At 41.0% G+C, this 24,635-nt stretch overlaps 1 protein-coding gene across 1 annotated transcript; it reads left to right on the plus strand.

Moving 5' to 3' along the window:
• The first annotated feature begins 1,694 nt into the window (after positions 1 to 1,694).
• On the plus strand, positions 1,695 to 22,804 carry LOC115388617 (vesicle-associated membrane protein-associated protein B/C). Its single transcript, XM_030091832.1, has 6 exons — positions 1,695 to 1,947; positions 9,656 to 9,808; positions 17,880 to 17,983; positions 19,730 to 19,810; positions 20,567 to 20,746; positions 22,383 to 22,804. The coding sequence occupies exons 1-6, from the start codon at positions 1,890 to 1,892 to the stop codon at positions 22,536 to 22,538; spliced, it is 732 nt and encodes a 243-aa protein (XP_029947692.1). The 5' UTR covers positions 1,695 to 1,889; the 3' UTR covers positions 22,539 to 22,804.
• Positions 22,805 to 24,635: the final 1,831 nt, after the last annotated feature.

Here is a 24,635-nt window from a genome sequence, read left to right on the forward strand (position 1 = left end):
AGCTGAAGGCGGCTATCAAAGCAACCTGGGCATCAATAACTCCTCAGCAGACCCAGACTGGTTGCCACTGTGCTGCACTGATTCACACAAAATGAGCCCCAACAAAGTATTGAGTGCATATGCGTAAAATCCCCACTTTTTTCAACTTGATGTGTTTTAAAGTCCTTATATTCTGAGACACTGAATATACTCGAAGCCATGATTTAAATAATAAATGCTTGAAATGCCCTTTATGTATGGAATGCTTTATATATCAACCTTCCCATTTTGAATTGAATCACTTAAAGAAATTAATTTTATACTTATATTCTAATGTATTGAGATGCACCTGTGCATACATATGTATTTCCTTGATTTTCACATTCAGTCTCTTTGACGGTTTCACATCACAAAGTGAAATTCCAAAAAATTTCTCTCATTGTCCACGTTACACAAATCTTTTTATTTTTTTCTCCACTGTTTGTCGGTTTGTCAAGTCAAGTCAAATTTATTTATATAGCACATTTACAAATGGCATAGCCGTGCCAAAGTGCTTCACACAAGTGCAGACAATAAAAGCAATCATAAAAGGTGAAAAGACAAAAATTAATACACAATCATTAAAACACATCTCAAACTCGAACACAAGGTAAGACCTAGCTGAAGGCCAAAGCAAAGAGGTGGGTCTTCAGCAGCGATTTAAAAATTCCCACAGACACGGCTGCTCGGATTTGAGGAGTGTAGTTAGTCACGGTGGGGAAGTGGTTAGTACTCCTGCCTTGATGGAACATTGCTGTAAGTTTCAGTCCAGGCTGAGCCTTTCTGTGTGGTCTCTGTGGTTTCTCTCTCTCAAACGTCAAATCTTTATTTACAGAACAATTGAAATGTGGGACAGTGTTCAACATTTTGAAAACAGAACCCCCCCCCCCCCACACACACACACACACACACACACACACACACACAACAGAAGTACAGTTCTGTCCTACCAACTCTCATATTAATCAAATCAAATCAAATCATATTAATGGATGATCCTAATTTCCTTGTGGATGTGAGTGTGTGACCGGTGCCCTGTCCTGAGTGTATTATGTTTTTGGTTGGCTCCAGCACCTTCCGACCCTGATATGGATAAAGTGACGGATCTATCCATGGATTCACACACGCACAAAAAATTTAACTCATCCTCCAAGCAGTTGGAGGTTAGGTGACTTGTACAAGAACATATATGAGTTTAATGATGCTACAGTCTCCCCTAAATTACAGCATATAAGCATAGATAGGGAGACAAATAGAAAAAGTGCCTCCAAATAACTTATTGACAACTGCAGGTTCCTTGGAGGCATAGTTTAGATGTAAACAAATCCTTAGAAAAAAAAGGAAGAAGAAGAAGAAAACTGAAAGCTGTTAGAAACTGAATTGAATTGGCAGGGATTCTGGAATGGAATTTACCAATTACAGGTATCTGGAGCCAAAGCAGGTCACTGTTTCCACTATGGGTGATTCCAGGTAACTCTTACAACCTGTGAGCTTTAGCCACATCTTTCTTATCAGAGTTCCCTAAAACACTGAGGTGGTGGGCTCACCCCTGGGGGAGAGGAGGGGGAAGAGTTGGAGGAGGAGGGGGAAGAGGTGGAGGAGGAAGGGGAGGAGGAGGAGGACGTGGAGAGGCCGGAGTGCTATGCAGAGGCAGTGACGTCACCGGGCTGTCTCGCGCTCCCTTCCTGCTGCATCACAACAGCCGCTTAGCAGCTCGAGTAGCAGCAGTGACCGCGGGGGACGGGATATCCGCCGCTAATTTCATTGATAAACTCACCGTGTTGACGCTGCGGCACTCCACCACGTCCTAACACGGGGGTAACCGACAGGAACTGGTTGCAGCGCGATCACCCCGCTCCAGCTGTTGGGATATGGCCAGGCCGGAACAGGTTCTGCTCTTGGAGCCTCAGCACGAACTGAAATTCCGAGGTAAGAGAGGGGAGGAGGGCCCGGCTGTGAATGGGAGGGGGTGACGGTTCGGCAGGGAGGAGGGTTATATATGTGTGTTGAGGAGGGGGGGGTAGACCCCTGCACAGTAGCCAAGCCGGGGAGAGGTTGCAACTCACATTTTCTCCAACAATATGTTCATAGTGAAGAAGTAAAGCTGCTTTGAAAGGACGGCGGGTCAACACACTGCTAGCTAGCTGGATTAGCTTCTAGCTACTAGCCAGGCCTTGTCCCACATTTCCCTCCACTTCTGAGACCACTGAAAACCACAGCACGCCCAACATATATCCACTCGTAATCGACAATCATAACAAGCAAATGACAACGCAATTCACGTCTGAATTTGTCTAAAACCTGCAACATCCTCAGCAGTTGTGGCTAGCTAACATTAGCCGGCTCTGTGATTGGCTGCCTCGCTCTGTTGAACAGCCAGCTGTCATTTAATAACTCGACAGTTCACAGGACGAAATAACCGGACAACCACCGCCGCTCAGTGTGTTTTAACTACATGTCATCAACATCGGTGGGGCTTTACAGTCAGTGTTAGACGTCTTAGTGGGTCTCGACATTTGGCTGTGAGATGTCACATTGTTTTAGGCCCAAATAATGTTACATAAACACATATGATATTGGTGTATGCGTTTTGCAGCAGATTACAAAGCTCCTTCTCGACTTTGAAGTCCTTCCAATTAGCCGAAACGATAGAGAAAATATTTTTTGTTTTCAGTAATTCAACGAACAAACACTGCGCCAGGAAAGGCATTTATAGATCAGCTGTTGGTCTCCACTCCCCTCTGTGTGGTCAGAGGCGTTTGGTTTGTAGAACTCAAAGAAACAAACATTTTACTCTAAAAACAATCGAGAAACGCCACTGTTTGACTCAGGAGCTACAAGTTGTCAGGAGGCTAAGTATACTACTACATCTAGAAGTTATAAGACAGTTATATGATACTTGCCATTCATTTATTTATTTCATTTTCATGATATAATGTAGACAATTGTCTTGCAAGCCACAAGAGTGACTTCTAACAATTGGAAGTTTCATATAGTGGAGACAGCCCATTTCTATTTATTAGCATTTTTTTGAGCAGATCAGAAAAAAAAAAACATTCTCATCTTGGAGAGGGCATAATTAAACAGAGCAGGAAAGAGATGAGGGCTGTGCACCAAGAAAATACATACTCTCTTCATTTCTCTTGTTTCCTCCCACTGTGTAGAAAAACCTGCATTCGAGGCTAATTGGCCACTGTGAATTGCTGGCAGTTTAGATGGGTGTGTATTATTGTCTGTCTCTCTGTGTTTGCTGTGTGATGGACTGTCAACCTGTCCATGCCGTGCCCTGCCTTCGCTCACAATCAGCAGGGATTGGCTCTTTTGCCACGACTCAGTCGGATAGAGCAGTAAGAAAGATGAATGGATGGATTGTCAGTGAAAGGAAGAACAAGACTGCAAGTTTCGATGCTCATTTCAGATTGTTTTTGATGGCTGATTATATTATTTCAAATGATGCTTTTATTAGGCCTAAGGGGGAAGAGGCCGCAGACCTGGTTTCTCTTAAAATAATCTCTGAATAACTAGACATATGCAGCAAGCTTTTTATATAACTGAATAGTAAACATTGGTGTCACTGTAGTTATGGTTGACAGATTATATTAAGTTCTTGTGATGTAAAAGTGAAAGTACATATGACGGCAAAGTAGGATAAAGGCAAATAGGAGTTGCCTTTGTACATATTTGTTAAGCAGATTTAAATGACTCCTGCTTCTCACAGCAGAAACTTGTAATGACTTATCGCTTGATAGAGATTTATAAAATATAATGCATTATGATCAAATGAAGATAGCTTCACCAAACGGTGGACTTTTTCTGTCTCCAGTCTAAACGTAGTGTCAGTAAACCAGAAAAATTTCATAGACAAAATCAAAAAGAGTGGGACATTTCCTGTTTAGAACTACTAGATTGTTCAGGTTGCTTCTTTTTTTTTCATTTAGGTAGTTGAGCATTCCATGCATTCACCTGTGTAGTTGAGACTTTTTGTGGTTTTTATTTCAATTATTAACTACAAGTATGCTGCATTCACAAACTTCAATTCACACGTTGTTATGCTTTGTAGCAAATATTACCGGTATTCAGACCCTGGCACTTTCTTCTTAGCTATTATTTTCTATTCCCCACTTCCTTTAGACACTTCAGCATGTTACCAAAATGTGCAGTATCAACAAACTGCAATATTGTGTTTGAATTATCATTAATTTTAAAAGCTTGTTTATAAGTAACTTTAACCACTGCTGTCATCATTTAACCATTGAAAATCAAAAGATAAGAGGCATCATTCTGCAGGAAAACACAGAAACAAAGAATGTGTTACTCTCCCAGTACTTTTCCAGCTTGCTCCTTGGTCTGATTCTCAAGCTCCCAGCTCTTGTTTTATCACTTTGTTTAATGATCTTGCAGTTGATTACAAATAAATCTGTCACTCTGTTACAGGATGGTCTGTTTTAGAAACTATAACAATGATCCGCAAAGACATGGAATATTGTGTTTTGTGGAGATTGCTGTGTAAGGACTGACGTTTTAATGTGAAAATGATTTCTAAAACAATGCCATTTTTAGTCCAGCATGTATTATTATAAATACAGTAAAAAGAGGCACCATTTCCTCTCAGTACTCTGGATCAGTTTTCACAGTATATGGTTCAACCATTCAAGAGAGTTTGGCCCAGTTTTTTTTTTTTTTCCTGTGGATTTAGTCTGTCTCAGTTCATTCTTTCTCTTCATGTAATCCCAGACTGACTCCACAATGCTGAGATCTGCAGGAGCCAAACCATCTGTTGCAGGACACCTTGTTCTTCTTCTCTCAGAAAATAGTTCCATATGACTTTTGATGACTGTGGATTTAAATTTAAATTAGCTCTGGACTTTTTCATTTTTTACAATTTTTTCATCTTTTCCAGGGGTAATATTAACAGATCTTTCACAAAACTCCCTGCTCTCATATTGATGTGCTATTTCTAAAGAATAACGCAAGAGTTTTAAGCCGAACGCTTCACGTATCAATTCCTCATAATAGTTTTCGACTGCTCTGTGTGGTTTTCGTGAGTTGGAAGATATCCTGAGAAAGTTTCAGGAAGTCGTAGATCAGGTGTACAGTAGTCAGTGGTGTGAGTCCCTTTCATTAGAGGGCTTTAGAAGTAAAGCCAAGCTTGCAAGGGTCTGAATTTTCCCTCTGTCTTTGCTCAACAGTGAAGGGAAGTGTCAGTTGCTTTTAAAGTTTTCTGGGCTGAAACTTTATCTGGAATCTGGTATATGTGCTAATTCTGAAGCAACCTCATGTTTCCATGCAGGGTGAGTGGATTTCTCTCAACTGCAAACATCACACTTAGTATTATTATTTTGCTACAACTACTGAGAAACTCCATACAGAAGCCTGGCAGGGATGGATTGGGTGATTATTCATGTATTTATTTATTTTCCCATTGTAGGCAGAAAGAAACGGTTTTATAATAACTGGTCAATACTGTTAAGAAAGAACAACATGTGCTTCTACTGTACACTAAATTAGATTCATGGAATAAAGGATGAATGGATGGAATTGTGGCTTGAAAAACCTTTGGCCCAAAACATCAAAAAGAAATCAGCCAATGGAGGTAGTGGAATGCCTTTCACATCACTAACAATATAATCGTCAAACCTTATGATGGCGCACTGACACAAATTCAGAGCTTATTTTTCAGGCAGGATCATTTATGTGCAATTTAAGAAAAAAAGAAAAGAAACCTAAAACTTCCAAAACTGAACTTAGTTTCCGCACGTCTGACTTAAAAATATGTGGTTTTGGCACTCTGTCTGCTGTGTTTGGGAAATCATACATTCATTCGTCATTGCCACTCGCTTGACTGTGAATTAGCCTCCGTTCTCCTCTCACTTGAAGTACTGGAAAAACAAAGAAGTGACCAATGCCTGCCAGTTAGCTACCTGGATTCATTACACACTTACTTGAGTGTTGTGTCAATAGCGAAGACATTGCCAGAAATAATAGCCATAAAGTAATGACTTGTAATACTGCTTTTTTTTGTCAGGGGCATTCATAGATGTCTAAACTATGTGCAATGGATCAATAATAAGAGATTACTTTTTTAGAATCTTGATTTTTCTTATGGTTCACTGTTTTAGTTACATTGCATTTATGTATATTAACACTCCTCTTCCTGTCTTCATGCAACAGCTTTCACAGATTTTACTTTTTCATGTCATTACAAGCAAAGTGAAAAGAGAAACTTACCAGGCGGTGGAGATTCATTCACTTAATGTGTGGGCTTTTTTTTTCTGCTTGTGAGGGGGAGAGTCTGAGGTGTTGTTTGCTCTCATAGTGAGTGTTAAGTGAGAAGGTAGTGGGTATATTCATAAATATCTGTCCAACTGAAGTGATCCACACAGCCTACATTTTATACAGCAAGTCAAACAAAAGCCGTGTACATTCATACTGGTCTCCCAGGCAGGAAAAGATAACTGAACCAGTCATGTTCTTGGAGTTTGACTGAATTCCTCTGTGCCAGAGAAAATCCCTTTCAAAGTGGAGATTTACAAAGATGAGCTTCTACACTATTAAAATCAGCATAATGTTAATAAGGTTCTTGCAAACTGTGACAGATTGAGAATCTAAGAAGTGACACAAGAACGAATGTGTTATTCTAGTACCATGTATGTGCATGGAAAATACTTTATATGGAGGTATGTGGAGAATGTGGACATATTCCTGCATTTGGCATACTAGAAATTCTGCGGACTCGTGCTTTGACTCAGTGCTGGTGTTGCTTCAACTGTTCTGTCATTTTCTACCACTGCATATCTATTGATTGTAAGTAGTTGTAGCTTGTAGCAGCAGTCACACTTTGGGGTTTAGTGAGACAGTGATGTATGACATAAAACCACAAATTTCATGCCACGATCAAATATGTCGCCATGTTGGCCCCATCTTACACGGTGTATAGCTGTCTTAACAAAAACAAGCTTCTCCTCGCAGCCACTGCCACTGACATAGCGGCTCAATAGATGGTACAAACACGAGTGAGGCGCTGCTGATTGGCTTGAACAAGCAACGGTTTTTCTTTCGGAAGAGAAAATAGTTTCAGTGAGAGGCTGAGTAAAAGCGAAACAGGCTGGCAGTTGGCTGTAATTATAGGGCAATCTTAATCTAAATCTGCAGATTCCTGCCGATTACAAATATCACACGGCTTACTGATTTTTGTTTGAGTGACTGGTCTGAATAATGGAGTTGTCACTGCTTCTGAAGCCTGTATTTTTCAGGCTTTTCTGATGTGTTGAAAAGATCTGCACAGTGAAATGTGTAGAGTGAAATGCCTATATAATTAAGAATGTCTCCACTGTTAAATTGCCTTGCCATTTTTTAATAGGCCGGAAAGACAGTTAACAGATCGGTTTTTGAAAATAGTAAATCATCTCTTGTGCCGTGATTGATTAAGAATATCTTGTGGAATTGGAAAACACTCAAGGAATTATTGTGGGCTTTGGAAAGCATAAGATCTCCTTAATTCCCTGGATGGTCTCCACTTTGAGACATCTCTTTCTGAGCAGTCAGTAGTAAATTAATGTGAGCTAGTAGCAATGCAAATAGTAATTTGCAGACGGTCTGGGATGATATGCACTTATCAGTTGTCAAGAAAGCGCAACTTAGCTGTTGAGGTGCTCAGTTCTGCAGATACCTAATGAACCCTCTTTCAAAGTGTCCAGACTGGCTCAAACTGTCAGAAAAGCAACAGTAACTCAAATAAGCAACCCCTCCAGCCAAGGCGTGTGGAAGACCTTCTCTTACACACATGTCAGAAATTGATGCACATGGTCGAAGAAGAAGACCACCCTGGGTGCTACTCCTGTCAGCTCAAAACAATAAACTGATGCTACAAGTCATGCAAAATCAGGGAGAAGAAAAAAAACCCAAAATGCTGTCTGCTCTGATTAGTTTTGATTTCTTCTGAGAGGGTTTGGTGATAGAGCCAGAACTTGGTGTAAACAATAAAAAAGCACGCAACCCCACCTTATATCAATGGATCAAGGTGGTGTAATTATGTGGGAGGGGAGTAATGATGTGTCTCTGGCACACGTAAGAACTTTTGGTACCAATCAGCCTTGCTTAATGTGTCACCGTCTTCTCAAGTATTATTTTTGACCTCGTCTCTCTCTTTATGACCACAGAGTAGCATTTGCTTATCGTGTCTTCTGGCTACAAGATGCATTTTAAAACCTAAATAAGAGATCCAAAACAATTTTAAATTGTATTCAATGATTTGACTTCTTACAAAATGCTGAAAATCTGGCACAGCAATCTACCTCTTTTTATCCTGCACTGCTTGTAGTGAAGGTTTTTTGCATGATTGACAAATCTTATTGGTATCGGTATCTTTTTTTGGTCCTGTAATATGAGTTTATTTTAAAGGTTTATGTCCCAGTTTTGTTGATTTGTTTTTCCTAGTCAAGACTGCAAACATCAGAAGTCAACAAGCTGTAGAGCAGTTAAAAGGAAATCAGATGGCTTTCTTTATTTGTAAGTGTGACATTTTTGAAGCGGTTCCGTTCTCACCCGTGTTTTTAGATTATAATGGACGAGAAAGCAATGCTGGCCCAGAGATGAAGGAAGCGCATAAATGGAAATTCACTGATTCAAATAACACTGCTGGCTCGTCACCAGCGTAGGTGCCTGAGCAAATCCCTTAAAACCCACACTGCTCACATTTGATCAGAACGGGCATTCAGCCTGAAACTTGTGCTTAATCAAATGTGCAGATCATATGATCCGCTGTGGCGACCTCAGAAGGAAACAGCTGGAACCCAAGTCATCAGCATGAGAAACAGAACGTCTTATGTATCTAGGTTACCCTCAATCAAAGCTATTAGAGGTTATTCCCCAAAAACACGCCAGTCCACATATCTGGCAGAATTAAGAAAGAATGTGACCAAAGGTCTAAACGGTTTGGAGTAGGTTGTCATAACCAATGAGACCTTGATTAACCACTTTTAGATGTGTCAGCAAATATACCATACACTCTTTCTTAGACTTCACACACAGTATTCAGTCGATCACTTAACTTAAACTTGGAATGGAAAGGCCAGTTTAGGTTTATTCACACCTTGTACATATAGAGCTGTGTTTGAGGGAAATTGATTTTGCAAACTTTATGTATTACAATATTACTACCTTGAAACATTTTTTTTTTCTTTTGATTCTAAGAGCAGTGTGTAATTTTTCTGAAAATGATACTTCATCAGAGCAGCAGATGTATGATGGATTTGTCTTTTGATGTATTTTGATCAGTTGGCTTATTTGCTTTGATTAGTTTGTCTTTTCTGTCTCCACACAGCTCAGACACATTGCAAGCTCCTTTGAGTTTATTCTCCGTGACTCTCCTCTCATGCATCAGAGCAGACTGAGTGATGGTGTGAAGGAATTTGTTTGTAGTGTGTGTGAGCATAACTCAGTGCTGTCTTTGGCTGACATCTCAGTTTTAATTAGGAAAGTAATTTATTGACATTTGTTGTGTGTTAAAGGTTCATCCTTTTGTATCTTTCGCCAGCCCTTATAGTCTTTAAAAAAAAATGTCCGATGAAATGGTATCTGATCTTCTCAGATCATCAAACTCAATTAATTTATCTGTTTATGTTTGCCTTGTTCGCAGGTCCATTCTCAGACGTGGTCACCACAAATCTCAAACTCTCCAACCCAACAGACAGGAATGTGTGTTTCAAGGTGAAGACGACGGCGCCGCGCCGGTACTGCGTGCGGCCAAACAGTGGAATCATCGATGCGGGCACCTCAATCAACGTCTCAGGTAAGGAGCGAGAAGGTTGGACAGTGTTGAGCTCATTCTGTTGAGCCTCTTTGCTCTCCACACTGCCAACGCAAAACAATGTAGCAACAGAGGAAAAAACTTACGGATGAATGAATGCTGACAATTCTTATCAGAATGTGTAATCTTAATATCTGAGGAATGATTTGTGTGCGTATAATAATGTTCTAGTTCCCTCGTGATTTACATGCACTGCATAATCAATGCAATATTTTGGAGAGACTGTTTTTGACTGTTTTCGGTAATCCAGCCAAACACTGATTTTCTACATGTACTTCGTTCCAGTCAGACTAACACAGGACAAAAGACAGAGTACACCCCAAGGACGCTTCCACTTCATCACAGGGAAAACAGCTGCCAATGTTAACTGTAATTTTGAGTTGGAAAATGTGGTTTAGTGTTGAAATAAAGCTCCTTTGAGCCGAAATCACAAGTAAATTAAGATATGATTCAATTAATCATTTGCAATTATGATTGAGGCTCGATGATAAATGTGATGTCAGTTGCTGGTTCCAGTGAATTAAACAACTTTTGTACATATTTGGAAAATAAATCAAGAAGATTATGAACTGAATGAGCTGCAGACGGCAGACGGCTGTCTCTTTTCATTCATACGGTTGATTGTATATTGGTTTTAAAAGGAAACTCATGCTTCATGGTATGTCACCTGCAGACAAACTGTTATCCCTACAATCTTACAAGTGTATTCTACACAAACCCCACAACAGCTCCTCTCCCATTATGAATCCTGTATTCAGTCTCTCCGTGCAGGCGTCATTCTCGATGGTGCAGCGTCAGGGAGACAGGTACAGGCTAATGTTTCCACACCGTGCCGCCTCTGCCATTTACAGCCTCAGACTCGTTTTACAACCTCCCTTATCTGGTGTCAACAACTGCAATCTGTGTCACCGGTGTCTGCAGGCAGCAGCGGGTGACGAACCAAATGAGTCCACTCTGACAGTTGCTGTCATTTTTCACCCTAATTTAGGCTGAGAAGGGGTCACGGGTTCGAGTCCCAAAATGAGATTGCATTTCTGAGAAAGTGTTTGCAACACAGTTGCAGGTTCTATTGGTAGCGAAGGGGATTCATGCCGATCACGTACACAAGTGCAAATGCAAAAGAGACATTCAGGTCAAAATTTGTGAGAATGCACAAAGATAGTCCACTGGCTCCAAAAACATTCAGGACATTTGCTTTGAGCAGAGATCGTGTGAGGACATTCTCTCACATCTGACTCTCATATGGTCTAATTTACACTCCAGTAGAGGAATGCACAAATGTCCTCAGAGAAAGGTTTGCAGTAGTTTTTTTTCACTTTAATTTTTCTATAATTGTCTAACACGTCTGTATTGAATTCATCAACATAACAGAAGGAAGCTTACCTTTAAACGGGAGACTCAGTACAACTACAGGCGTGTTTGCAGACTGTTTTCTTTTTGTCTAGTAATGTAGATGGGTAGACTAGTATCAAGCCCTTCTTTTCCTGTATGGATCAGATCCCCAAATGACTGCTTATGTTGTGCTTAATAGGAATACAAAAAATATAATAAGCACATTGCAAAACTCATTGTAATCGAAGAGGAATTAAAGCAGATTTTACCAATGAATAACTCTTACAGATTTAAAAGGAAAATGAGGATTTTTCTCACAGTTACAATTGTAAGACACTTAAGTTTGAAATTTACCTCATAATTTTTTTATTGCAGTTTAATTAATTCTGATACCTACTGCATTTCTGCATCTGCATGTTGTGCTTCATGCAAAAATCATTACTGTTTTGCAGTTGTGTGTTGTTTTGGTGGGATTCTGGTAGGTTTATTACCTGCTACACCTGGAAATGTGAACGTCTGCACTTGGGTACAACACTTAAGTTAAATGCAAAAAGTCTCTCTGCACTGTATATTGCAGATGACACCTGCTACACTATACTTCAGTATGCCAAAATAACAGTGTTATCATGTATTTTGCTGTTACATTGGTATGAACAAACAGTTTTCTGCAGTGAAGTTGAAGAAAAGTTGATATGGAAGTACTCTAATAACGTGGATGTGATCCAACATTTTAAAGGGATAGTTCGGGATTTTTGACATGAATCTACATGGCATCCCCACCAGCAGTGTTGTTCATTCACACAGACTTACCTCTGACAGCGTCCAGTGAGTGGTAACCTTGCCGGCAAGCTGAATTCTCGCGGTATTTGTTCTCACACACCATGAGAATCCATCTTGTACCGCTCGAGCCTATGTGCTCGGGATCAGACTTTTTTCGGCCGGACCAATCATGTGTCGTTTAGGGCGGGACATGAAGCTTTGACGGAAGCAGGAAGCGACAGACTGCTAATAATATGAGGATGACTAGCAAAAGCAAGGGATATCCCCACAGCGATTAAATCTGTTTTGGATGAATCCTCTATTGCGTCTTTGAAAAACGATCAGCAAGAGGTTTTTTCTTTGCAGTGATTGGCTGAAACCAAACATGGTTAGGCGGGTGCACTGTGTCCTTCCGTCCAATGAACGCAAAAAATTCTACAGCAAGTCCCTCCTTCCCCGAACGGATTTGCAGAGTTAAAATCCCATATTGACATGTGAAGCAATTCGTTGCTGCACATGTCAATATGGCTTTTGCCAGGTTAGTGAGCGGAGATCCTGTCCGGTTTAGGTCCAGACAAAAGTAGTCCGGCAAGTTTGCTGGGGTCCTGAAAATAAAGCGTTTTTCTTCTTATTTATTTATTTGATAGGGACAGTACACATTAATAAACATGTGCATTGCCAAAACAAAACAGGCGTAAATATGTCGGATTATATCCACAAGGCTAATTTACATCCGTTACATCCGTTCTCAAACCAGTATGTGTTCGAAAGAGTGATATATTTGCATCACAAACCGTTGACGACGAAAAAGTCAGACGTCGTAAACGCTTGGCACTATTTTCTCTCCCTTCATATCACTCTGCCTCCAGCTGGAGGAAGCGGAGATGCTAACAGCTAGGGCTAGCTAGCTCTTTACTAGCTGTAAACAAAGTGAAACCAGTGCGGCTGCCCGCAGCTGGAGACGGCGCGGAGTGATATGAAGGGAGAGAAAATTGTGATAAGCGTTTACGACGTCTGACTTTTTCGTCGTCAACGGTTTGTGATGCAAATATATCACTCTTTCGAACACATATTGGTTTGAGAAGAAAAACGCTTTATTTTCGGGACCCCAGCAAACTTGTCGGACTACTTTCCTCTGGACCTAAACCGGACAGGATCTCCACTCACTGGACGCTGTCAGGGGTAATTCTGTGTGAATGCACAACACTGCGGACGGGGATGCCATACAGATTCATGTCAAAAATCCTGAACTATCCCTTTAATTCGTTGTGAATCTGTAACTTACTGTTTTGGTGCAGCGTTTTATGTAATATTTATGTTGGTTGTTAATGGCTGTGGCTCATATTAGTGGTCACAGTGTAGTAGAGGCTGCAGTTTCTGCCTGAGTCTGTCTGAATCTCAGTCCAGTAGGACTGCTGAACTGTTACTTGTTGCAGTTGAACTTGTCTTATAATTCTGGAGTCAAATTTCCAACAAAGCAGCATAAAAGCTTCTCAGACACATGGAGGTGAGAGTGAGCCATCTGCCACTGGATACCTTCAAACCAATGATGTGTCATTTGCTGGCTTAGCAGAGGATACACACTGCGCGTTTGAAGCTCAGCTCGGGTGTAACTGTATATGTTGAGCGTAGCCGTGGCCACAGGAATGTTGCTGAGCCTGATTGGTGTTATGTAGCAGCACCCAGCGGAAAAATATGTGGCATGAATGTTTTTAAAAATCCTTGCGTCCACAAATATTGAGCTTTTTGCTGGAGTGTGTCAGAAGTTCATCAGACACACTTTGGACGTTACCAGACCAGGGATGGCACAAAGCAAATTGCTTTCCCTCCATGAAAGATAGTAATATTGTTGCAGCTCAGAGTATTTACTTAGCTCATGCTTACACTAATTTCCTTTGTGTCTGTGTAATAATATAACAATGAATATGAGCGTAAGCACTGGCCCTCTTCCAACAAAATTCAACCTTCTTGATAAAGTATTCATATCCATTCAACTTTTCCACATCCTGTCATGATACACCCACACATTTAAATGTCTCTTTTTCAGAGTATTATGTGGTAGATTAACACAAAGCAGTACAAAATTGTGAAGTGGAAAGAAAATGATATGTTGTTTTCCAAACTTTCTTGGATAGAAAAAAAAAATCAGAAACGTGGGCGTGCATTTCTATTCAGCCACTGAGTCAAGCTGACATTTTCAGTCATCAATAAGAGATTTGAGTGTGCTTCTGCTCTGTTTGCCCATCTAGACACTGAAATATTGGCCAGTTCTTCTTCATCGCCCAGACCTAATCAAATTGGGTGGAGTGGTTCTGTAAGCGTGCCTTCTCTGTGGGATTTAGGTCTGCACTTTGGCTGAGCTGTTCTAACTATCCGTGTGTCTTTACCAGTGGTGCTCCGACTGAACCACCTGAGAAAACCATGCTCAAACATTGAGACTTTATTTTTCCTAACTGTGCTCTGAATTTCTCCCTAATTTCACCTGTGACCTGTCTGATGAGTGCATTTGTTCACAAACCTTCTCAAGCTGAACTCAGAGGTCTTCACAGAACAACAGCATTTGTGTTTGGATGTGATTAGAAGCAGGTGACCTCTGAGTCATGTGGGTTTTGCATGGACCTGTTAGAATACAGGGCACTGAACGCAGGTGAACTTCTCAGATTTTTATTTGAAAATAATGGATCATTCTCGGTCCTGTGCTGCTTTTTATTGTTCTATCACATAAAATCCAGCAAAGCTTGTGCTGTAGCCAGACAAATTGCTGTAAAGGTTAAGGGGTATGAATACGATTTCAATTCACCTTAAGCGGACCTGATTCCTTCCTAAATAGGTTAGATTGAAGTAGGCTATTTGTCACCCTGAAACAGGCCTGGCGGCGTCTGTGCTTTCTTTCCTTTTGGATTTCATTGAGAAAGACCGACCCAGGAGAACACAATCAGGAGTGTGAGAGCCTGCTGCCATGAGAACCCTGAATATGAATACATTTTATGAGAGTTTTCCTTACATTCTGGTGAGTTCTCCCTCCAGGCCTGTATCTCCACAACTCTCTTCCTATTTCACCTTCTTCCTCTCTCCCACGCTATATTGTCCCAGTGGGTTTGCTGATCCTAGACCAGGTTGAGCAACAGTGAATAACATAACCAGGGAGCACCTTTATTACATGCCGGGCTATTCTTAATCAGTGGCAAAGCTGCGGTTGACATATCTTGTTTTTTTTAATCATGGGTTTTTTTCATGTGGCACTGTGATGTCGAGTTTTTCTTTAACAGCAAGCTTTTTGAGGCACATATGTTTCTTTATTTTTGTGATATTGTCAAACACAGCTTTGTTTCCTTCAAGTTGCAGCTGAAAACACACTTAAAATGGGTCAGTGAAAGCTTAGGTTTCTTAGATTTAGTGAAACTGACATGTAATTCCTGCAAAATAGAACGTAATAACTACTTCCTGGCTTTTTTTTTGGCGCAAACAACAGATTTGTTTTCTGCAGATGGACATAAATGACTCTACAGATAACTTGTCTGCGGTCTCAGTTTTTGCACAGGAGCCAGGTTCAGCCTCAGAAGGGACAAGGTAAAAATATGTCGTGGTTATCCTGTTGTGAGCATCTTTCCTCACAGGACACAATTAATTAGTGACAGGAAAGGAAAGTTTTCTGACCTTCCTTGCTCAGCCCTCTAATTGGTTCATTCATCAGGAACAAGCAGGCATGCAGTTGCCATCCTACTTGACCGTGTCGACTACAATTAGATTACAATTACAATTAAATATTGTTTGCATCTTGGTATTCGGCTCTGAGCCCTTTAATGTCATCCAGTGTGCTCAAAGAACTTACAAGCTTCCCTGCCTCCATTCCCTTCTATCGTCCCCTTGGACCCAAGGTGGATGGCTTCACAAATTGGGTTTGACTGAAACAGGACGTTCTCAATCTGTTCATGCCGTCTGTTTCTGATTTGCAATATTGGGCTACACTGATTGCTGTAATGGTGCACTACGGCTCCAAGATATTCACTCTCAGGAGAACTGGCGTATGCCACATATGAACACCATCCTACATTATCTTTGAAATTAGCCTGTTTGTTTCCTGTAAAAGCCAAAGAGTAATGCGATTGTTGGAGATGTAGAGAGACTAATTTCCAAATCTGTCTTGTTGAGTTCATCCTGGTTTATTATCAAAGATGAGAGAAAAATCAGCTGCTCTCATTCTCTCTGCATGGCCAGAACTTTTTTCCGGGACATAAGAAAGTGATCACTGCAAATCATTGTTACAACTCTAAAATACCTTCTCAGTCTTTGGACTGACATCAGATAACACGGCAATGACCGAAAGGACTGATGTAGTGACAGCTTAAAGTCATATTCCAACTCCACACCTGCTTTTTGTTAAAACGATGTGTAATGTTAAGGGAGGAAAAGACAGCGTTAGAAGCTGTTGGAAAGATTACCCCCAAGGGTATCTGCAGATCCGTCAGTGTTTCTCCGTCATGGTAACACGGACATAGAAATAAATCATCCCCACAACTTTCCTCCAAGAAGCAGAGGCAAGCCCAGAGCCTTAAAGACATGAAGGCCCAAGTTTATAGTCTTGACAAATACATGGGCATTTGATACTCACTAATTCTGATTTAATACATGGAACGAACACACGCGTTGAGAAAGGAAAAAAAAAAAATGACACAGAGTTGCCAGCAAAGAAAAAGTAATGGTCGACCCACTGGCATTGTAAGCATATTTTGAAGATACTTTTTTTTTTTAATTATTATTATTATTGTTGTTCAGCTTCAGTCACAGAACCAACTCTGTTCCTACCTGTTCTCCACAGTCACTGCAGATGACACAAGATGTATTTTCCAAACTCCCCTGAGAATGGGATGTAAGGTTGAGGATTGAGAAAGTGGTTCACTGGAACAAAATGATCATAGTGCTTGCAGTAACTCATGTTTGTGGTGTGTAGCCTTTGTAAAATAACTGTCCTGTTTTTCTAACTACATTCCTTCTTATTTTAATGTCTGTCCCTGAAGTCAGCTGTGGCCCAGAGGCCTCATTGACAGCGTGTCGAGGCTGGGCTTACTGTAATTCTCATTTAGTTGTATTAGTGTATTCTTTGTAGCACATTGTGATCCCAAAGAGGTCAAGAATGTGAGAAAGCTATTAACGAGCTCAAGACTTAATTAACATCCACTGTTTTTGTCATTTCAATACATATACATTTTAAGTTTTCTAATATTTTCTTTCAAAAGCATTTGATCTATGAAGGTATTTCCTCCTTAACCTCGGCTGAAGGCTTCACTTGTTCATTCATCCACCTGTTTATATCATTCTCATGAACACTTTTTATTTCTTCCAATGTAGTTCACGTTTAAACATGAACGATGACGTGATCAAGACTTTAAAAAAAAATGATTAAACTAAATTATTTTTATTATTTATTAGAAAAGGCAGTGATGTGACTTCATGGGTCAACATACAACCACAAATGAGTTTTGATAATCGTGGAATGACCTATAGTAAGCACTTACATCTATGCAAATTGTTTTCAGAGTAAAATATTTCAGTGCTATAAAAGTTAGCAGCGGGGAAATTTCCACAGCGAGCAGACTGTCTTTGCTCTCATGCATGTACATGTGGATGAATTGTGAGCGGTGCCACCCAAGAGGGTTCACCTCCTAAAACATTCTCACAAAAACAAGCAGAAACATCCCTGGTAGAAAGAAAACAATATATTTTTTTCTTCTCTGCCCTCTCAACTTCTCTCTGGGATTTATAGTGTGAGCCCTCAGTGTGGCCCACAATTGGTCACAAGTCATTTTAACAATCCTTTCCTACTGAGCCGCACAGTCTAGCTGCACTTTTATGGCTTGCAGCATTTTTTTTTTTTTCAACACACTAAAGAATTAAGACTCAGAAGAGAAAATCTTTTGAAATCACTAACTTTCCTTGTTTTGTTTTGTTTTATGTCTTCCAGTTATGCTGCAGCCTTTTGACTACGACCCCAACGAGAAGAGCAAACACAAGTTCATGGTCCAGTCCATGCTAGCGCCTCCCGACATGACCGACATGGAGGGAGTGGTGAGTGTGTCTAATCTTTGGAGAGTAATTTTCAGCTGGTGTTTACATGTGTAAATGCTTCAAAACAACAACGTGCTCAGTTGTACCCCCAGTCACTCATACAGGACGACACACTGCGGTTTATTCCTTCTGTAACCAGTCTGGATACACATGCACTGAATTGTACCGCGAGATATCGATGGCTGATCTTAATCTCTTCCCCTGGATGTGAGCCTGTGTAACAATGCTGACACGCAGAATAGTAAAAAAAAAACACGCAGAGCGTCGGTTAGTCACAACAGTCTGTGTGGTCCGGAGCTCATCTTTGCGATCTCTGGCCAGTGTACGAACAGTAAATTATCATGAACGTGCCAAAAGTGTCTTGAGAATTCGAAGGAATAACAACACATTTGAAGACACACATATAATCTGAGCAAATAGCTACACAGGGAACGACCCTGAGGCAGAGTGAAAACTCCATACGGGTTCTACAGAGGCTCCAATTTTGGATTGCAGCCTTTTCAGAGAATTTATTTAGCACTAGGCTTAGAAAACATTTTTTATCTTTATGGAACTTGCCAGATTTGTGCCTGACTGCCTCTGAAAGACCTGCAAAAGTCTGAAAGATCATTCAAGCTGTGTGAAGAATTGCTTCACTCATTCTTCACTCATAATGCATATTTTAAGGCATCCAGCTTCACTTAAAGCCTTGTTAACTATTCATTGAGAGAGCGAAATCTTTTTATCTTAAGATTTGCGAGCCTTGTGCATCTTGATCCCACTTACATGCTTTGGTCCAGTTGAAGTGGACTCTGCGATAAAGTTCAGTCATGCACGCTGTACAAGGTGAGCATAAACTAATTAAAAAGCATGTCTTGCTTGGATTTGTGACGGACGTCAGACGTACCCCGCCTTTGCAGCAGCACCTTTTTTTTTTTTTTACTGCCCCTTCATATGGAGTTCCTGCTGCTGTTTTTACATCGCTGTGCAATTTATACGCCGTTGTCCAGCTCGTGCCTGGTTGAAATATCACCGTAATAACACCGCAAGCACAGCAGTGCATGGACCCCGGCTCACAGCATTGTTGCAATACTTCTGAAAGTTATGTCATGAAGAATATTTCATGACGGATGTCAAGCGTGCCTCTTGTTTACATCTTTTGGTCTGATGCTGAAAATACCAGGGTGAGCATAAAGGGAGCTACATTTTTGTCATTCTGTCCAGCACAAGCTGCCTCAATCATGTTAAACATGCAACACCATATAATAAAATATATGCATTTTCAACGCAATGAAAACATGATTTAATAGTTACGTTGCTGTACACCTTGAAGGGAAACGGCTCATCAACGCCAACGGATGTAGGACATTTATTTCGAAATTACGTTTCATGGTATAAGGAGAGGGATTTTTGATTGCAAAATCAGCAAAAATAATTAAAACAAATCAAAAACAACCTTCAATTTAGATAAATCGTACACAAGCATGTTGTTTCTTTTCAAATCTTTGTTTGATGACTAATCAGCGGCACAGTATGTTTTCACACTCATTCTTGCTCTGCTCTATGTTTTGATACATTATAAACTGTTTGTATATTTTAAAATTCTGCTTCTTAATTTGTTTATTATTCAGCAGCAAACATATTGGAGGCTAAATTGGTCTGAGGTTGTAGAAAGAGGTGTAGTTGTGACACTCAGTGGTTCAGTGTTCCAGTAAAAGTAACAATGTGTTGGTGTAGTTAATTTCTATTGGCCCTTTGTGTCTCCAGTGGAAGGAGGCCAAACCAGAAGAGCTGATGGACTCCAAGCTGAGATGTGTTTTCGAGATGCCAGTGGAAAACGAAAAATCGGTAAGCGCAACTATTTCTCTCCTTTTTTTTTTCTTCTTCTTAGAACACAAGGCTTTCACTGTGAGTACAGATCAGATATCAAAGCCAATTAAACATCTCATTGCTTATTTTCGTAATTTTGTAAATCACTGTAATTGTGTGAAGCAGAGAGCTGCAGTGTGTACTTAACTGTTGGTTTGTCATTTGTTATCCATCAGGCAGGCGGGTATTGCCAAGTACAACAGGATTATATTTTACTGCTGTTATTTTTGTTTTCTCGCTCCCACCTCTTCGCTGTGCTTCCTTTCTTGTTAACTTTTCATCTCTTTTTATTTCCACACTCTCGTGTTGTCATAACATTTTCTTTCCGTCAAGTGTGTCTTAAAATCGTTACGGTTCGTCTCTACCTTCTCATTTATGTGTCCATCTTGCCCCACGTTTCCCTCTCTCATGTCGATTATTACTGTTTCCTCTCTGCCGCAGAGATGTTATTTTGTCACAATATAGGACCTGCAGTAGTTGTTTTCAATCCATTATGAGCTGTGTAATGTATACCCATGGATCCCAGAAAAATCTGATAGAGAACAGCATGATATACTTACAAAGTCACCCCCGGGTGAACTCTCCCACAAGTATTAAAACCATGCTTTATCCCTACACTTCAGCGTTGGTGTCAAAGATCCCATAGTTGTACCTGTGTACCAGCCAAGTCCTCGGTTAAAATCACCACGGAAACACTTTTAACAACCGCTTTCTAACGTCTGTTCCCATTTACAGCACGACATGGAGTCCAACAAGATGATGTCGTCCAGCTTGCTGAAGTCAGAGTCCTCCTCGCTGTCTGCAAAGTCGCTCAGCTCCACCCTCGATGATGGTGAGGTAAAGAAGATCATGGAGGAGTGCAAGAGGCTGCAGATGGAGGCCCAGAGGCTAAGGGAAGAAAACAAACAGATCAGAGTGAGTATGATGATGGGAGGACCTGAATCCGTCTCTCCATTTGGTTAGTTTCAACTGAAAGGAAACAGCTCGCACAGCATCTTCCTCACAGATAATACGACTTCTACAGGGTTTCCCATAACAAATCAGTGAGTCGATGTGGTCACGCCAGCTAGCCAGTGTGTCGTTCTTATATCAAGGTTTATGAATCATTCAAACAATTGCTTCACTCATGATGGAAGTGTTCTCAGATGTGGGATGGTGAGAGCTGCTGCTTGTCCTCCTGACAGGCTCCGGCCATATTTCACAAAAACACGTTTAAGACTGCAGCTCAGGTCCAGAGTGGGATGTCCACAAAGCATAATGTCACTGGTTCGATACCGAGCTGCACATGGCCAAGTGTCTTCAGGCACTGTTAGTCAGCCAATTGATGGAAAGATCACATGTAGGTGCAGAGATTCGCTTCCACACAGGTCACCGGCCATTGACTGGTCATGGCAGCGTACACCATAAATTTGTTTGTGACTTCTGACTGTGATATGAAACCAGGTCTCCCACACTATCGCAAAAAATACTAAAATAAAGACACGGCACAACAGAAATCAAGCACTTGCTTTACTGAATGGCAGCAGCAAACATAAAGGCCTTAAAGCTGTTACTGTACACTGGGCAGTGTTACTCTCTTTAATCTCAGACTATGGGGATTCATGCTGCTCCAGCTGAATGGAGCAGAATGCATTTGGCAGCTGCTGCTGCCGTTTCATTTTCACTGCGAGTGCACTGAAATTTGTTATTTTTGCAGTTTTATTGCAACACAGTTGTCTCAGTGTTTGCTTTAGCGCGCACAGGTCGTCGGACCATGACAGAGGGATCGCACACACAGAAACTTAATCTTGCTGATCAAAGTAAGCAGATGACGAGACTTATTATCCTGATGATCCCGTGTTTTATTTTTCCTTATTTTGTATTGCGTGATGCTAATGGCTAAAATTAGTTGATTTGGTCAAATTATTCTAAATCCTCTGCAGTGCTTTTTTGAAGACAGAAACTCAACATTAAAGTGAAGATCAAGTGCATCAGCTCATGTCTGTAATCAGACGCAGAGAGATTAGGACAGAAGTGTTCTGTCAATCACAGCAGTCAATGAAATCAGCTTATTGCGTTTTGAGAAGTTTTGTTTGGAAATTAGTCTCTTATACTCAGTTGCATGCATGCAGAGATGGCGAACAGAGTGGTCCCCCTCTCACACACCAGCACCCCCTCCTCCTCTTTAGGTTCTTGCCAGAGGCAGAACGACTGTTGGCTGCTCCTGCGGCTGAGATTAAACTAACAGAGAGCCCCCCCACCCGCTGCTGGGAAATGAAGTGTGTTAAAGCCTGGCGCCTCGTGCGTTCCTCAGGGGATTGGGTCAGATGAAGATTTAAGCAGATCCTATTTCTTTGAGTTAATAAATAAATACGGTTGTATCTCATTGACTGATTGACAAACTGACACTCTCTTAAACCCACGTTGTCTTCATCTTTTGTTTCTCTCCTCTCCCTTTTCTTAATTTCACCGTCCCACCACTGCTTCCCCTCATCCTCTGCCCACACACTTCCTTTCGTCATTTCTCATTTATCACTTTCGCCCTCCCCGACTTCCCCTCGTTCTGCCTCAGGAGGACGACGGCCTGCGGATGAGGAAGAGCAACGTCATGTCATCTCAGCACGCCTCGGTCGGCATGAAGAAAGAGGAGGGGCTGAGCGCCCGCACGGTGGCCCTCATCCTGCTCTTCTTCGTGGTGGGCGTCATCGTGGGCAAGCTGGTGTTGTAGAGGGCAGCGCAGTTGGGTCGGCCGCAGCATGCTTTTCCGGGGACGAAAACAAACACGGGATCTGGGATTTTGGATCAGAAATGCCATATCTGCTGGGTGGGGGGAGGTACTAGTTTTGATTCAGTCTCATTTATGTAAAAAAAAAAAAAATTTCAAAAGGTAACGTATGAGATTTAAAAAAAAAAAAAAATTAAAAATGGAATAGACAATTTCATCTTAATGAACAAACCTAATGTTACAGGTCTTGTCTCTACGTAATCATCACATAATCATTCTGGCCCTTTTTCCCAAAGTCTCATGTATACAGATGACCGGTTCTGTGGGCGGGTTTGGGGGGACTGGAAACATGAACGCTCGTGATTCAGACCAGTGGATTTTTTTTTTTTTTTTTTTTTAACACCGGCGAGGTGGTGTTGGTGTGACTGAGTCAGTTTGCAGTCGTGCGAATGTCATTTTAATGTATTGTTGTTTGTTTTTCTAAACGACGGAGGCCAGAGCCGACGTACACGAACACGTAATCGCCCCGCTGTACAGTGTAACCTTCCAGCGAAGCCCCCTTTAAGGAAGGCGTTCATAAACAGATGATCCAACACAGACAGCCGGGGGCGGGGGGGTCGCACACAGGGCTATCACCATGTCTCCTCCGATCAGAGGCTTTAATAAAATCAACTCGTCTTTGATTGTAGAACAGTCATGTATGAAACACTAGACCGGAGGTGTTTTCTTTCCTTGTGCCCTTTTTCTTTTCACTCTACCTTACTCCTATCAGCCATGACCTCACTGCTCACCACATCCCCGGCAGTCTGAGCGGGGATGTCTGATTGCATGCGTTCACACCGAGTGTTATTGCATCTGGACTTTTGGATCTAATTTAATTGCTTTTATAAATGGTGATTATTTCATTTGGCTGTAGGTTTGCACAACTACATTTCTGATTTTTTTTTTTTTTGTTTGTTTTCTCTCTTATTTGTGTTTTGTTGTGTTTTTATGATTTTTTTTTTTTTCTTTTTGTGATGTTAGGTTCGATGCATTTAAGATGATTGCAGCTAGCTGAAATGAGTATTGGATCATTTCTGTAACTCCAGATGAAAGCCTTGCCTGGTGACCTGTTTGGGCAAGTTATTCTCAGGCCAAGATTGAGATATATTTACAGTGTATACACACACACAACATTAATCTCTTCCAATTATTATTATTATTATTTTTGGTTTGCTTTCTCATTTTCCTACTGAGCCATACATTTGTTGATACTCTGTTCTCCTTGTTGCAAATGTATGTCAGACGTCAGCTGAGTGTTATAAGCTGCCTGCACTCGTTCTCCACCGCTGGTGAGCTTTTCTTTGAGGTGTCACGTTCCTGCAGGCTCTCCTTTGGGATTCATTTGGTGTTTGTTCAGCCTTTATTGGTTGCTTAAAGAGGTTATACCTTCACTACAATTGAAATTGTGCTCATTTCTGATGCACGAAGGTTTAGAGTGTCTCTTCTGTGTTCTTCCTCAAACGTACAATGTTTTTTTTTTTTTTTCTGTCTGAAGTGATAGGGAGAGGAAAGCATACAACCAAGCTCTGAGGGGACCACATGACGACAGTGTACTTTTTTTTTTTTTTTTTTTAAAGAACTGACAAAAGTAAAATAGGTTCTTAAATTATTTCTCTGAATTTTGAATGGGGGATAAAAATAAAAGGCAGAGTGAGTGGTGTTCTGCTTTGCATTATTAGAAGGAAAATGAGCAAATGTTCAAATTTTTATCCCATTGTACCGATACAAAATGAATAAACAGTTGAGAAAGAAACAGAAGTGTATTCCCCTTTGCTAAACATCCGTAAGAAAATGCTGAAAGGTTCATTATGTTCTCACGCCGTCGGGCGTGGAAGGCGGTGGACTGAACTGCTGGATTAAAGATCAAAATGAACAGGAGAGTGTGTTTCTGCTGTATCTCTGTAAAGTTGTTGGGTTGAGGATGACTTGCTGCTTAGAGGGAGGGCAGAGCTGACCTGAGCTAGTCCTGTCTCGGGCTGTCAGTCCTGGGTCGTATAGTACTTGCAGGAAATTGTTCTTGTTTTTTTGCATCCTGGTTGGAGTGTCCAGACTAGGAAG

Source organism: Salarias fasciatus, chromosome 5, assembly GCF_902148845.1.
Source record: "Salarias fasciatus chromosome 5, fSalaFa1.1, whole genome shotgun sequence".
NCBI lineage: Eukaryota > Metazoa > Chordata > Actinopteri > Blenniiformes > Blenniidae > Salarias > Salarias fasciatus.

Bases quoted from the DNA above. Each gene is read 5' to 3' on its own strand.
- LOC115388617 (XM_030091832.1), top strand. From the start codon at position 1,890: ATGGCCAGGCCGGAACAGGTTCTGCTCTTGGAGCCTCAGCACGAACTG. The intron at 9,809-17,879 runs GTAAGGAGCGAG...TATGTCTTCCAG, and splicing joins CACCTCAATCAACGTCTCAG to TTATGCTGCAGCCTTTTGAC. The intron at 19,811-20,566 runs GTAAGCGCAACT...TCCCATTTACAG, and splicing joins CAGTGGAAAACGAAAAATCG to CACGACATGGAGTCCAACAA.